The sequence below is a fragment of the Gobius niger genome (assembly GCF_951799975.1).
Source record: "Gobius niger genome assembly, chromosome: 12".
Lineage (NCBI taxonomy): Eukaryota > Metazoa > Chordata > Actinopteri > Gobiiformes > Gobiidae > Gobius > Gobius niger.
In genome coordinates, this window is record NC_136863.1 from 28679416 (window position 1) to 28693281 (window position 13866).

The 13866-nt window shown below is 43.8% G+C and overlaps 1 protein-coding gene across 1 annotated transcript in view; it reads right to left on the reverse strand.

Annotated features, from left to right (window-relative positions):
* Positions 1 to 13866, reverse strand: part of LOC306971526 (voltage-dependent calcium channel subunit alpha-2/delta-1) — a 225059-nt gene that overhangs the window by 131899 nt on the left and 79294 nt on the right. Inside the window, exon 6 of the mRNA XM_079567840.1 lies at positions 9064 to 9184. Within this exon, the coding sequence (XP_079423966.1) occupies positions 9064 to 9184 (121 nt within the window). The remainder of the gene's footprint in view (positions 1 to 9063; positions 9185 to 13866) is intronic.

The window sequence follows — 13866 nt, forward strand, 5'->3', positions numbered from 1 at the left end:
TCGGAGGGTGCGCCCAGCCACCCTGCGAAGGAAACTCATTTCGGCCACTTGTATTCGCGATCTTGTCCTTTCAGTCATTACCCAAATCTCATGACCATAGGTGAGAGTGGGAACGTAGATCGATCGGTAAATCGAGAGCTTTGCCCCCGACTCAGCTCCCTCTTCACCACGACAGACTGATACAGCGACCGCATCACTGCTGACGCCGCTCCTTCCGTCCCTCACTCGTGAACAAGACCCTGAGATACTTGAACTCCTCCACTTGAGGTAAGGACTCCCCACCGACCTGAAGAGGGGAAACCACCTTTTTCCGGTGGAGAACCATGGCCTCGAATTTGGAGGTGCTGATCCCCATCCCGGCCGCTACACACTCGGCTGCAAACCGCCCCAGAGCAGCTGAAGGTCTTGGTTCGTTGAAGCCAACAGAACAACATCATCTGCAAACAACAGAGATGAGATCCTGAGGCTCCCAAACCGGACACCCTGCGGCCCCTGGCTGCACCTAGAAATTCTGTCCATAAACGTAATGAACAGAACTGGTGACAAAGGGCAGCCCTGGCGGAGACCAACACGCACCGGGAACATTACTGATCCAGCCATGAAAAATGTCTTCAGGTCATTCCCTGGCCCATTCTAAACATTTTAGCTTATGTGTCTTATAGTGGTCGGGTTCACACTTTTCTGGCCATTTCAAAGCAGTGGTGAGGTGTTTTCAGATGCCACATTACAGCGGCAGAATTCTGACACATATTGATATGATGCTATGAGGATGCGGTGACCTATTGCCCTCTTTATGGCCCTGCGCGGCCCCTGTGGTCCTTTCTATCATGTGAAAATCAGTTTCAGTCCCACAAAGGCCTCACACGTGATCTGCGGCTTTCATAAACTTAGCCCCCACACTTTACCCACGAAATCCAATTTTCCTCAGCCGAGAAGCGGTTATTCCTGGAACATTTACTGGCTGGAGATGCAGTTGGATAGATGAGACCTCAATAAGCTATAAATCCTTTTTTCTGTCCATGTTTTTGAAGCGTGACCCAGTGATGTACTGTGGCCTGGTTCGCATCTCTATCAATCAGAACTAAAGGCTAAAAAAGGCTTCTTTTTTTCGTCCCTTCTTGCCACTCTAATTTGCAGTACTGCTTTTGCACTAGCTTCGCGATAATGGAGTACTTCAAGAGGAAATATGATACACTGACCTCTCCTTAAATGGGCTGCATTTGTAAATTGTAAAGAAAAAAAAAGTCATACAGCCATATGCTTATTCTCTATGTACTAATTATGCATTTTAGTAAACCTATAACTCAAATACTACTACTACTACTGATACTCCTACGACATAATTGTAACTAGTAATGCAAAAGCACAACAACACGACTTGAGGCAATTAAACTAAAAGTCAAATCAAGTAAACATCAAGTTAAACAAAAGGGTTTGAGCAATTTGAGTGCTGGAATGATCAAAGCAAGTGCTGGGAAGGAACATGCATGGAATCTGTTTTTTTCCCTTCAATGCGTCTCATTTGTATAATCATTTCGGAGTATTAATCGAGTCTGGAAGAGGCTGCTGGCGAAGTCATTCCCCCCTAATGTTTACAGAGTTCAATTTTACATCAGTGTTTAAAAATGAAGACTGCTGAAATAGGCCACAGATGTTCTGCTCCTGATGAAGTGTGAAATAAACTACTGTTCACTGCCAATCTCCGACAGCCTCTTTCTCAGCCAATCACAATCTGCTGTGGTCATGCCTCAAAAGTCTGAGTAGGGGGTTCAAGTTTTTGCCCACGAATCAGTGAATCTTTGCTTTTACTGTAGAAGGAGTGCACTCGGTTCATTTTCACACCTCCTAATCAGAAACCAGCAGTAACATGAACCGTCTTCACTCGCTCTCTCTCTCTCTCTCTGAGTGGATTCATTGTAAACAAAGGCTTTGTCTTTGCTCCGACATTAATAAGAGCTGGCGTGTTGGCAAACAGTAGGCAGAGATGAAGCACAATATTCCTTGACCCGCTCTGAGACACCTTACATAAGGTAGAAACTTACTCTTTTTCCTCTGATTGTTTGTAGCTCTGGGTTACATGCTCAGAATGGTAAAAAAGTATTTCTTTATACAGCACCTTTACCTGCTTTAAAAGCACATTTCTGTCATGGAACCACTCATTCATTTGCACTCTTGTGTACACTTGGGGGGTCATTTTCAAAGCCAGGTGCTAAATTGCGAGGAGTACTAATTGAATATGAGAAACTGTGTGTATTATTAGTGCCGCAAATGTGATATGCAAATGAGTTTACTGCGCAAAATTGCTGCGGCTCTTATTCCTGACTGAGCCTATGAGGGAACAAGTTATGATGGATAAATGACAGATGTCTACAATCAATAATAATAACTAATTATTATTAGCCTATAGCAAATAAATACTCTTTTCTTAAAAGACATAGATACTATGGATATGGCCTTCAGTTATTTAATTGTGTACATGCACGTCTTGGTGCAGGAAGAAAAACAAAAACAACTCCAAGCCCTTCACGCGCTCATCCAGTGGTCTCCACGCACTGGTCACGGTCATATCTGGGATGGAAACTCGCAGGAAAGAGCTCAGCGCTGCTGGATGTTTGTCCGAGAACTATGAGGTTTTAATCATGGACTCCTCAAAAGCAGAGAATATTGATCCAGCAGGAATAAACACATGCACACGGGCTCGCACTTTGGAGACGCCCAGGGATGAGCGGCAGGTGAACAGCAAACATACTGCTCGTGCCTCCTATGGTCCATCATCAATACGCCGTCACTGTTGTGCACAAACTGCTGTACACATTTCGTTAGGATTAAGGACGTTAAAAGGACATGGGACAGATTTGTGGAGCCTTTTGTCTGGACAGCGGTTGTGAACTGCAGGTCGAGCCAAGGGAAACAAGGTGGCAGGTAACGTACTTTCCGTATAACCATTAAAGCAACCCAATTATTATTTTATCTTTGTAAATGAGCCAGATACAAACATTTGTAGACATTTAGGACACCACATTGGTGCACAAACTCCATTATACTGTTCTGCGTGAAGGTTTACACCTGCTTCTCCCAGCGCTCGCTAAACGCAATCCTTTGCATTTACATGTCCTCCCCATGTCGGCGTAGGTTTCCTGCGGGTACTATGGTTTCCCCTACCACTAAAATGTGCAATAGGTGAATCCTCCAGCCAGGTGTTTATGACCACCAGCCTGGCTCCACATCATGGAGATGGGTCCCCGGGCGCAGCACTGCCACTGCCCACTGCTAAAATGTCCAATTGACCTAAAAAGCAAAAGTTAGTTCTAGTTTCATGTCAGACACTGACGAAAAATGCAAATGTGTCTTTTCATAAAGTGTATGTAAACATCTGCAGAAGTCTTCTTTAATATCTCTCTCTCTAAAAACAAAACACCATATTTTGCTGACTTGTACCCTCCAAACAAATGTCTGTAATCCCTCCCATGAGCCAGCGGGTGCCCATGTCGATGTGGACCTCCTGAGTCAGAGGTCAGCGAAAGGCAAGGGCCTGTGACTTTGGGGCAGACGGCAGACCCAGCAGGCACGCTGCTCCCTCCACTTCCACCTGACACATCCCACTCAGCAACTATTACTCTGAGAGCACGACAGTCACCTCTACAGGCAACTGGGTCTCCCATGAGCCAACAACAATCTCTACAAATTAACAAGGCAGCAGCATAAAAAAGTTCATTCATTCATAAGTACATCTGAAAGAAGAGCTGAACACCTGACAAAGTGGGTAAACACAAAGTTGTCATAGAGCAGCCAACTCCTGCACGGTGCAGTAAGAGCTGAGGACACGCTCGCCTGATGCTGTTCGGATGTACTGCTGTGTGTGTGATCGGGGTGTGGGTCGGAATGACCACTTATCAGATCACTGTGGGGTCCTGATATCGGGTTATACTTTTTACATCCACTTATAGAGCTGAGCAAAGTCTGATCCCTGTGATGATCTGCTTTTTGGTGATATTGTCATTCAGTGATTTGTATGTTTAATGCAGATCTAAGCTCAAGTACAAACTATGTAGTTGACAGTTTTGCTGCCCATCCAGACAGCATTCTCAGAGCTGTTATAGACGTGTTATCTAACAGCTCGTGCTCGTGACGTCACCTGATGTTTTCCTGATTCATGCTCAAATACAGACACTTTGGGCCCGATCGTGTGTTTCAAAACGCGGACTATAGCGTAACATTTTGTGCTTATTAGGAGTGCACTTTGACATCTTGCCACTCCAGACTTAGTGCATTTGAGTGGGAAATATGTGGGCTGGCACTTACTTCATGGCCAATGGCAGTGCATGTACAAGAGCCTTTTTCCTCCAACCAGACTCCACACCGGGAAGGGGCAGTGGACGATCCGCGCCACAGCGGACGCTGTAGCTTCTCTCTCTTGAGACATGAACATTGTTTTGGCTTAAGGAAGAACACAAGGCAGCGTGATGTAAACGAGGAAATGAATGTCAGCGGTGTTCCCATCAGAGCAGTCACCTCCTCTTTCGACTCTTGCTCACAAGTGGCAAAGGCACATAGCCAGGGACGGCTGGTATCAGTGAGCTAGGTGGGCTCAGCCCCTCCTGTCAGAGAGGATCTGTGCGGTGTGCGTTGATGTGTTGGCGGTCCAAAGTGGCACAATACAGGCTGGGCATGAGCGGGTCCGACTATGACTCTACGTTTACTTTCTCTGCACTTTTTTCGCGAAAATCAACACTGCTTTATGTGGCGCTCGCCTGAGCTAAACACTCACCTTCTGAAGCTGAAACTACAATAAAACTTTGGTCGTAGCAACAATTGTCTTTTATACATCTGACCATGAATTTTACCACAAGAACAAATAAAAGTTCTAGTTCGGATTAGTCCTGAGAACGCACATGAATATGACCGTGGTCGATAGATGGCAGTGCCGCAGGTCCCGCCTCCATCACATACACACATATACACTTGGCTCTGAGCCTCGGACCCAATCACAGAGCAGCACACCACGCTGAAGACTCCTCATTGGTTACTTTCACTTAAGCTGCACATGCTCTCTTATATGGGGAAACTAGCAAACACCGGTGGATTACTCAGATATTCTTTGTTTTTTGGACGACTCCTGGCAACGGGACTATTTGCTGGCGACACATGTAGTGGGGAAGCTGCCATGTGTTTCTGAAGTTTCAATCAGACATAAGGACGTGATGCTCCTCAATGCTACAGGTGAGTCCAGGTTTACACCACGGTTCACATCTGTCCGGGTTCAGCTTTTGTTAACTTTAGCAGGACATGAACGACTCCTTTACCACATATCATTGTGCTGAGGGTAAATCCACTGTTAGGTCTTTATTTGACTGCCGTCTAAAGAGTAAACTTTTTTCTTGTTGTTGGTCTGATGTTAAGAATTATTAAGCAAGTTGTATTTCAGTGCCATAAAGGTCAAAACAAAACAAAAATCTATTGAACTCATGAATGGTATTGTGTCTCAGGGCTCTTTGAATCACCATTATTAAGCAGACCATCTCTCTGCTGATGAAAAGCGTGAAATAGTTGAATGCTTTGGTCTAGGTATGAAAACCTTCGATATTTCCCAAACGATTCAGTGTAATCATTGTACTGTTAAGAGATTTGTGGCAGATTCAGAGCACACACAGGTTTGTGCAGATAAAGGCAGTGAGGACGGTTTTTGCCAGACAAACACATCAGATTAAGAGAACAGCTGCGACAAAGCTGCAAACAGATATGTGAAGCTGCTGGTGCCTCTGGAGTCTCCTGAAGATCAAGGTGCAGGACCCTCCAGAGGCTGCAGTTAAGCATAAACTTTCTATCCAGCCTCCCCTAAACTGTTAATTGAAGCTCATGAACAGAAACGGCTGCAGTGGCTCAGAAATACATGAAGACTCATTTTCAAACAGTCTTGTTCACTGATGAGGCCGTGTAACCCTGGATGGTCAGATGGATGGTATAGTGGATGTTTGGTGAATGGCTACCATGTTCCAACAAGGCTGTGACGTCAGTAAGGAGGGGGCGGAGTCATGTTTTGGGACAGAATCCTGGGGAGAGAGCTGGTCGGCCCCTTTAGCCTCCCTGAAGGTGTGAAAATGACCTCTGAAAGGCCGTTTTAAGAGGTGCACACACATAGTTTTAGTTGGTTTTACACCACAATAATGCAAATTACACTAGTTAACACTGTAATGACTAATGTTTGACTGGGAGCAGAAGCAATACTAACCGTATATAGTTGGTCTAGTGTTTAGTTCCTCCATGGCCATGGCTGAGATTGGATGGAGGAGCCCTGTGAGGCGACTCCTGTTGTGTTATTGGACTATTCAAAAACAACTTGATTTGATCAAGCGCATTGAATTTCAGCCAATCTTCAGCAAATGGTTTGTCCTCTTCAATTTGAGAGGGAGCCGTTCCAACTTCACATCACTGTGATGTAATATTAATGAGGCTTTTTACCAGATTTTAATATTCAGTCAAAATGGTGTGATTGTGATTGTCATGTGGATTTTATGTTTGGTTATTCTTCTCAAAGACAAGGATAATTCCATAGAGTTACATGGGCCCTTGCATATAATCTGAACTGACGATCTCATATTCTAGAATGGAGCGAAAACAAATAAATAGTAACAGATCTATAACAGAACAGAACGTATCACAACATCCCTTCTCAAGTGACAAAACAGAAATGGTGGAACCACCGGGGACACACGTCAACTGATATATGCAGGTGGTCATCTTTAAGACAGTGACATTCAGCTTGAGTAATGTCAGACGATCTCCGGGGATTCAAATTTCTGCCGACCACTCCAAGTAAATGTCACCAAATCACAACGGAACCATGTGATCTCAGCGGGCTGTGGGAGTGAAAAGGAAACTGCACGTCTTCCCTCGAGACCAGAGCAGGTAAAGCTTTGCAAAATGCACACAAGGTCCTACATGGCACTCACCACATTCTGTTATTTAAAAGTAATCCACATTGGCCTTTTTCTGTGGTGAATAATGATGTACAGTATGTGCCTAAAATACCTCTAGACCTGAACAGTAGCTCAACAACAAAGCAAAGGGCGCGTGTCTGTATTTCCAAGCACGGGGGAATGTAAAAACAAAGGCTACTAATTTGCAAACTCGGCAAATAAAGTAGATTTTGCAAAGTTGCATATGTCTTTTGGAAATCTTCAGCTTGAGAGGATATGATTAATTAAAGTTTCCACCAGTGGCATGGGCATTTTATATAGAGAAGTTGGAGAAAGTTGCAATTTTATTATTTAAAATGTTAGTGACATAGGAAGAGCGAAAGCTTCATAATTGGAGTAATGAACTGGGACTCGTTCATGGCCCACTGGTGCAGCTGCACTGGAACAGTTATGGAAATAACACCTCTTCTTATCACATTCTGTGCCCCTGAACAATTAGGTACAAAAACAGTCAAAAAGATGTTTACAAAAATGTTGAGAAGATTCTTAACACAGTCAGTGCCAAAATCGGGGGAAAAAAATGTTTTTGCAGGGTTTATTTATATGCGGAACTAGACACTCTGATACACCTTATGGGTGATTTTGGTAACTCTGCGATGGACAGAAGTGAAATAAATGACGGTCATAAACTGGACATTTCATATATATTATTGTGTTTCTTTTCTTTCTTTTTCAGAGGGGGTGTGGTGTTGCGTAGCGAACAGGCTTCCCATGGAAAAATCCAAACAGCTGAGATTTGAACGTTTCTCTGAGTTTTTAAATGGTCAAAATCGTTCCAAGGACGGCTGAGAAACATCCTGTTAAAGTCTTCAATCTGAGAACCAGGCTGTTTAAATGCACACGTAATAAAAAGTGATCAATCTGCGGCAACACGCGGTGTTTCAGAACGTGTCAACAATGTTGTCGTTGAAAATTGACTTGAAACTAATATATTTAGCATTTGCTTCTTAACATAACGTTAGTGTCTGTCCAGAGAGGAGAGAGGAGGAGAGAGGAGCTAATCAGAAAGGAGAGTGTTTAATAAAATATGAAATATCTCCATTTCTTTAAAAAAAATCTGTGTTTTTGATCAAACCTCTGTTAAGCTTTCGCATGGAACGGAGGCACGTAGAATTAAACTGTTTTCACCTACCTGTGATGCAACAAATATCATGAGAAATGGTCTGGATTGTTGGCACTCAATGTGTTAAATACATTTGTATTAACTCTGTTCTATTTCTTTGTACTGTCAACCTTGATTTGTTATATATACGTATTTTTTGGACTATTTAGATTCATTTTAAAGTTCTTTATTCATTGTACAAAAGTCACCATATGCTATTATTATGATTATATATCTTTTTCTCTTGTATTCCTCCACTTATTTGCTCCTCACTCTTTGTTCTTAGGAGCTGCTGTAACAAGTGAATTTCATTGCGAGATCAATAAATCTGATCTTACCGTCTCTTATCTCTTCTGGTAGGAAAAAAATAGATCTGTCATATGCACTTCAAAGACCCTGCATTATGTTTTTTTTTTTTTTTCAAATACTTTACACCAGGGTGCCCACACTATTTCTGCTTGCGAGCTACTTTCAAAGTCAGCAAGAGATCTGCCTAAAGAAGAAATGAGGAGTTTTGAAAAGGACCGTTAATATTAGGACCGTTAGTATTAGTTAATGTCTAATACTATTAACTAAAATACAGACAGAACATTTTCCAACTCTAAAAGACGTTTGGTAGATCAACTATAATTCAATAAATATAGACATTTGTTCAATTCCTCTATGCAAAGATTTCATTGAGTTGAAAGTCTTACATTAGTCATTGTTGCAGCGCTCATTTCGCTCCCAAGGACATGTAGCTTAGCCTTGAGTGTGCAGAGTATCTCCCATTATGCCGTCTCACTTTTTTCTCCTTTTTTTTTTTTTTTTTTTTTTTTTTGAGACTATCATTTAGCCAAGGGCGAATTTGCCGCCGGCTCTATCTGTAAACAACATTGTATAATAGGCCGGTGTGTGCATGTGTGTGTGTGTGTGTGTGTGTGTGTGTGCATCGCGTCGCCATGGTAACCGTGTGCGCTCGGGCCGTGCGTGGTGCAGACTCACAGCCGTTGTAGATATCTGTGGGGATGTGCACCGCTGTGTAGTTGTGGTCCGTCAGTCGTTTAAATGATGAATCGTGTCTGAAATCGGGCCGGATCCTTCCCTTCGTCTTGTTGGGGTCCAGCTGTGAGCGAAAACAGAATGCTGACTTTAAAATAACACATACACACACACACACAAAAAAAAAGTGATATTTGCTGAGGCGCCGTTTCTCACAGACTAGCACAGCAATGAGGGGGTTTTTACTGTAATGGATGGTTAAGCATTACCGGGGAATGGGAAACGCGCATGGACGGAATTGTGGTTAGGAATGGATGTGAATGTGCGACGCATCAGGAGAGACAGTGGGTGGGTTGAGGATTTGTGTGAAGCCAAATGATATGTATTATTTGGTAATTATGATACAGCATGTTTGAAAATGAAGAACAAAGCAGCATTTAAAGCGGCCACGTTAACCAACAAGAAAAGACAAAAAAATAAACCATTGCAATTTTACCTTTAACTACTGTAGATAGAAATTGATATTATTTCATTCCAAACTACATGCTTTTCCCATTCTTTACAAAGACGTGTAGTCTGGGACTGAGTGTGATTTCTTTGAATTCCCGATGGGCGTGACTGACAAGCTATTAACCAATCAGAGAAAAGCTGATGGATTAATTTGCAAGCGGCATGCTGTGTGTTTAGTACAGAAGTTAGTGGACAGTATCGGCCAGTAGGGCAAAGACAAATATGAACAATCCATCCATCCATCCATCCATCCATCCATCCATCCATTCATTCATTTTCTTCCACTTGTCCGTTGCCGGGTCATGGGGGCAGGGGTGTGGTGGTGGGTCCACAGAAGGACGGCCTCATCATTCTAACCGGGCCTGTTGGTCTCTCATAAGGGGCTTCTGAGCAGCACTTTGCCTGACCCGTCACCTAGGACCTGTTTGCCATGGGAGACCCTACCAGGGGCACAAAGCCTCCAACAACAGAGCCCCCAGGATCATTCGGGTGTTCAAACCCCTCCACCACGTTAAGGTGGCAGATCCAGGAATGGTATATATCTAGTATGTCGTTTTTTGCTACAAAAAACGTGAGGATACACATTATTACATTAGCAACCCGGTTCGAATTTTTGATTGTGGGAGAATTAACAACAGGTCAACATATGTGCAACAGTTTTGGAATGAGACATGGATAATTTCAATAAGAACAACAAGGAAACACAATTAGAGAAGATGAGGCATCAACATCTCCGTCCTCTGAGAGTAATAAGAGAGAGTGTCGAAAACACAGAGGACAGATTTGTTGTCGCCCTCAGCTTCTAGTCACATGGAAAAGCATTACGCAGGTACATTTTTGTCAAGTCACGTTGTATTTCAGAAAACATTTTACACGTGGTTCATTCTGTGGTCTGTGATTGGATCGATAAAAAAAATTAGACCTTCTGCCAACATTAGCTTGTATGTCGAGTACATGGAGGATCGACCTACTCATAACACTAGCATGAATGAAAATGTATGAAATGAAAGATCATCAACATTATGGAGGCACTATCAGAATACTGAATGTAAAGTATTAAATGACAAAACTTTTTCGTGTGAGCAATGGAGTTCACCAAGGATGTGTACTTTCACCTGTTCTGTTTGGTGTAGCCACAGATGTCATTACGAGATAAAAACCAGAAACAGATACTGGTTTGGTGGGTGGAACAAACAAACTACTAGAATTCTGCAATTGATATGTGAGTAACACCACTGCAGAAGGAATGTTGTTAAAGACCATGGCGGTGATGGAAATGATGATAAAGAAGAAGAAATCAAAAGTCACGCACAACCTTCCAGACAGTGGGACGATAACATTAGCGCAAACACAACTGGAGGAAGTAAACAACTTTACATATCTGGGCAGTGTGATTAACACTGATGACATTGGAAATCTAAGGGCACACTCACACTTGACATCCGTGCCATTCTCTAGCTCGTTTGAGGAAAGGTCTGGATGCCCCGAACGGCCCGAGCTCACACTTATACAAACAAACCGAGCCGTGGCCGATTAGAGCAGTACGAGGAGTTGTTTGTTTACATGTGCAGCAGCAGCGCAACATGTTTAATGTGGACAAAATAATGCCAGTCTACTATGAGCCCCATTGTCAAATCTGTTTAGCCCACTTTTCTTAGCATTTTACTGCAGTTTAAAGGGACTAGATACAAGTTGGTCATTTTTATACTCTCTACTGCCACCTCAGGTCTTACTATATCAATTACTACTATATTAAAGCGGGGGTATTATGCTTTTTTCAATTACATAGCACCAGTCTATAGCACACTACAATGATGACCAAAACATCTGTTGGTCTGTAAATGCAGTAAATTAGAATAACTGCCTTGTATAAAATTGCTCTCTCAAAATGGCTGTACCGAATGTCTTGAAATAGGCCTCTGTCTCTTTAAGAACCTCTGACCCTTTCCGACACGCCCCCTCCACACGCTGTCTGTGGCATCAGTGGGGAGGGGGTTCTGCTGAGGAGCAGTGGTTGGTTACTCGGCTGGTGACGAAAGCTCGGAGGCGTCTCCAGGAGGTGGGGGCGTTCCTAGGAGGACTCAGGCAAACCTATCCCTAAAATGGCCGCCATCAGAGTTTTTACAGATTACTGAAAAATATGTGAATGTGCCAAGGCAACACTTCAGGCATGTTTTTAATGAGGGAATGACATAATAACATGATGCAAAGCTTGAAAAAGTCGATTTTGCATAATACCCCCCCCTTTAAGCTCATGCACGACAACACTTTGGACCCAAAGCAACACCTTTTTTAGTGACAGTGCAGGATTTTAGAGGCAGTTGTGGTGAACAGGTCTGAGCTCATTCTACACATTTAATAACTTAATTTTAACATTTTTAAACTCTGTATAGTCCCTTTAAACAAAAGGGACAATGATGAATAAAATAGTTGCGCTGATAAAGCTGATAGAAATAGAGCCGTGGGCGTCCCCCGCTCAGCTGAGGCTGTGGGGAGGGCAGACAAGACACCTGTCGCTCTGAGCCTTCCCTCCATGAACACATGTACAAAATACAGCCTTGAAAAAGGCTACGAGAACAGAAGATATGACGCTCTGTTTATGTCATTCATTGCTGCTTCGTCCACCTGGTCAACAGCATTGTAACTCCTGGATGTTGGCTATAGCCTATACGTTGCAAGAAAGCACTTAACACAAGCAATGTAAACGCACCCGCAGCTTTTATCTGTCAGACAAAAGCCTGTTGCCAAATCATGGTACAGTAGCAGAGAAAGGAGACTCGGACACAGAGCGGAAGAAGCACAGGCCAGCCCCCGTAAAGTTAGACCCCAGGCAAGCGTGAAGCGGCCGGGCAGCTGAACGCGAAGCGGCTGGGGAGCTGAGCGCGAAACGGCCGGGGAGAGCGGTAGGTGGCCGGGGTAGTGAAGGCCTTCTCCAGGTACACACACACAGGAGCGCAGCACAATCAGCGCATACGGTTAGTCATTTTTTTTCTCTTAATTCTGATAGGCCCTTGACTCTGGTAGGCCCCTGGGCTCCAGTCCCTGCTCGCTTGTTGGATAAGGTGGCTCTGAACGTCCACAATGTACAAAATAAATAATATATGGAAATCAAACATCCTCCAGGACACGACCAATCATCAACATCTGCACTTATATGCCGCAGAAACGTCTGCTAAGGTCCAACAGTAAGGCTAAAGGAATTCAGCAGCTGGACCACCATTATCAGTTGTATACCAACATGGAGGAGGCGTCACCAAACGTTACGTTTAAAAAGGTGAGGGCTTCCAAAGGTTGTTTGTATCTTGGAGCTAATGGCTAACAGCTAGTGTGAATGCTCATCCACTGTCACGTGAAAAGAGCTCATCAACACATGCCCCCAATATTTTCCTTAACTAAAACACATCCATTTTGCTCATTCTAACCTTAACCGTAAACCCTCTTGACATTAACCATATTAAAGTCAATGATAGATACTATTCGCCAAATACCCAACCTTTAGGAAGCTGGAGGTCAGTTGAACATAAGCGGTCAGAGGGGGTGATGCCATATCCAGTTAAGTACTCAAAAAGTGTGTATATCTGTTGTTGTGTTAATCCGGTGCTGCTGCGGGCCACTCTGACCAGCATGCTTTTGGAGGTCGGGGAAACTGGAGTGCTGCCTTCAGTGCTCCTTCTAATCTTCATCTTTGTTCTCCTCCCTTTTTTTTTCAACTGAGGATCACCTCCTCGTTTGCCCCTTTTTTGTTTGCTGTAGCACCTCTTGTGATGCCTCCACTGTGCTGCAGGTGTGGGGGGCTCTTGGTCCGTCCATCCATCAATCCATCTTTTTTTTTATTTTATTTTTTATTTATCAGGGACGATACAATCAACATAGTTACAATTAATATTTGCAGCTGATGCGATCCATCCTTGAATCCATCCATCCATCTATCCATCCATCCATCCATCCATCCATCCATCGTCTTCCACCTGTCCGTTGCCGGGTCGTGGGGGCAGCCCCAATGGCTCCTCCAGCAGGTGGTGGGTCCACTAAACCGCTCTTTGTCTGACCCGTCACCTAGGACCTGTTTGCCATGGGAGACCCTACCAGGGGCATGAAGCCCCCGACAACAGAGCTCCTAGGATCATTCGGGTGCTCAAACCCCTCCACCACGCTAAGGTGGCGGTTCCAGGAGGGGCGGGGCCTCTTGGTGTAGGTCTAAAATGACGCCCAAAGAGCTTTAGATCCTCAGCTAACATTAGCCGTTAGGCCTGTAGGCATATTTTGATAACCCATTGCAAAAAAAAACTAACACTA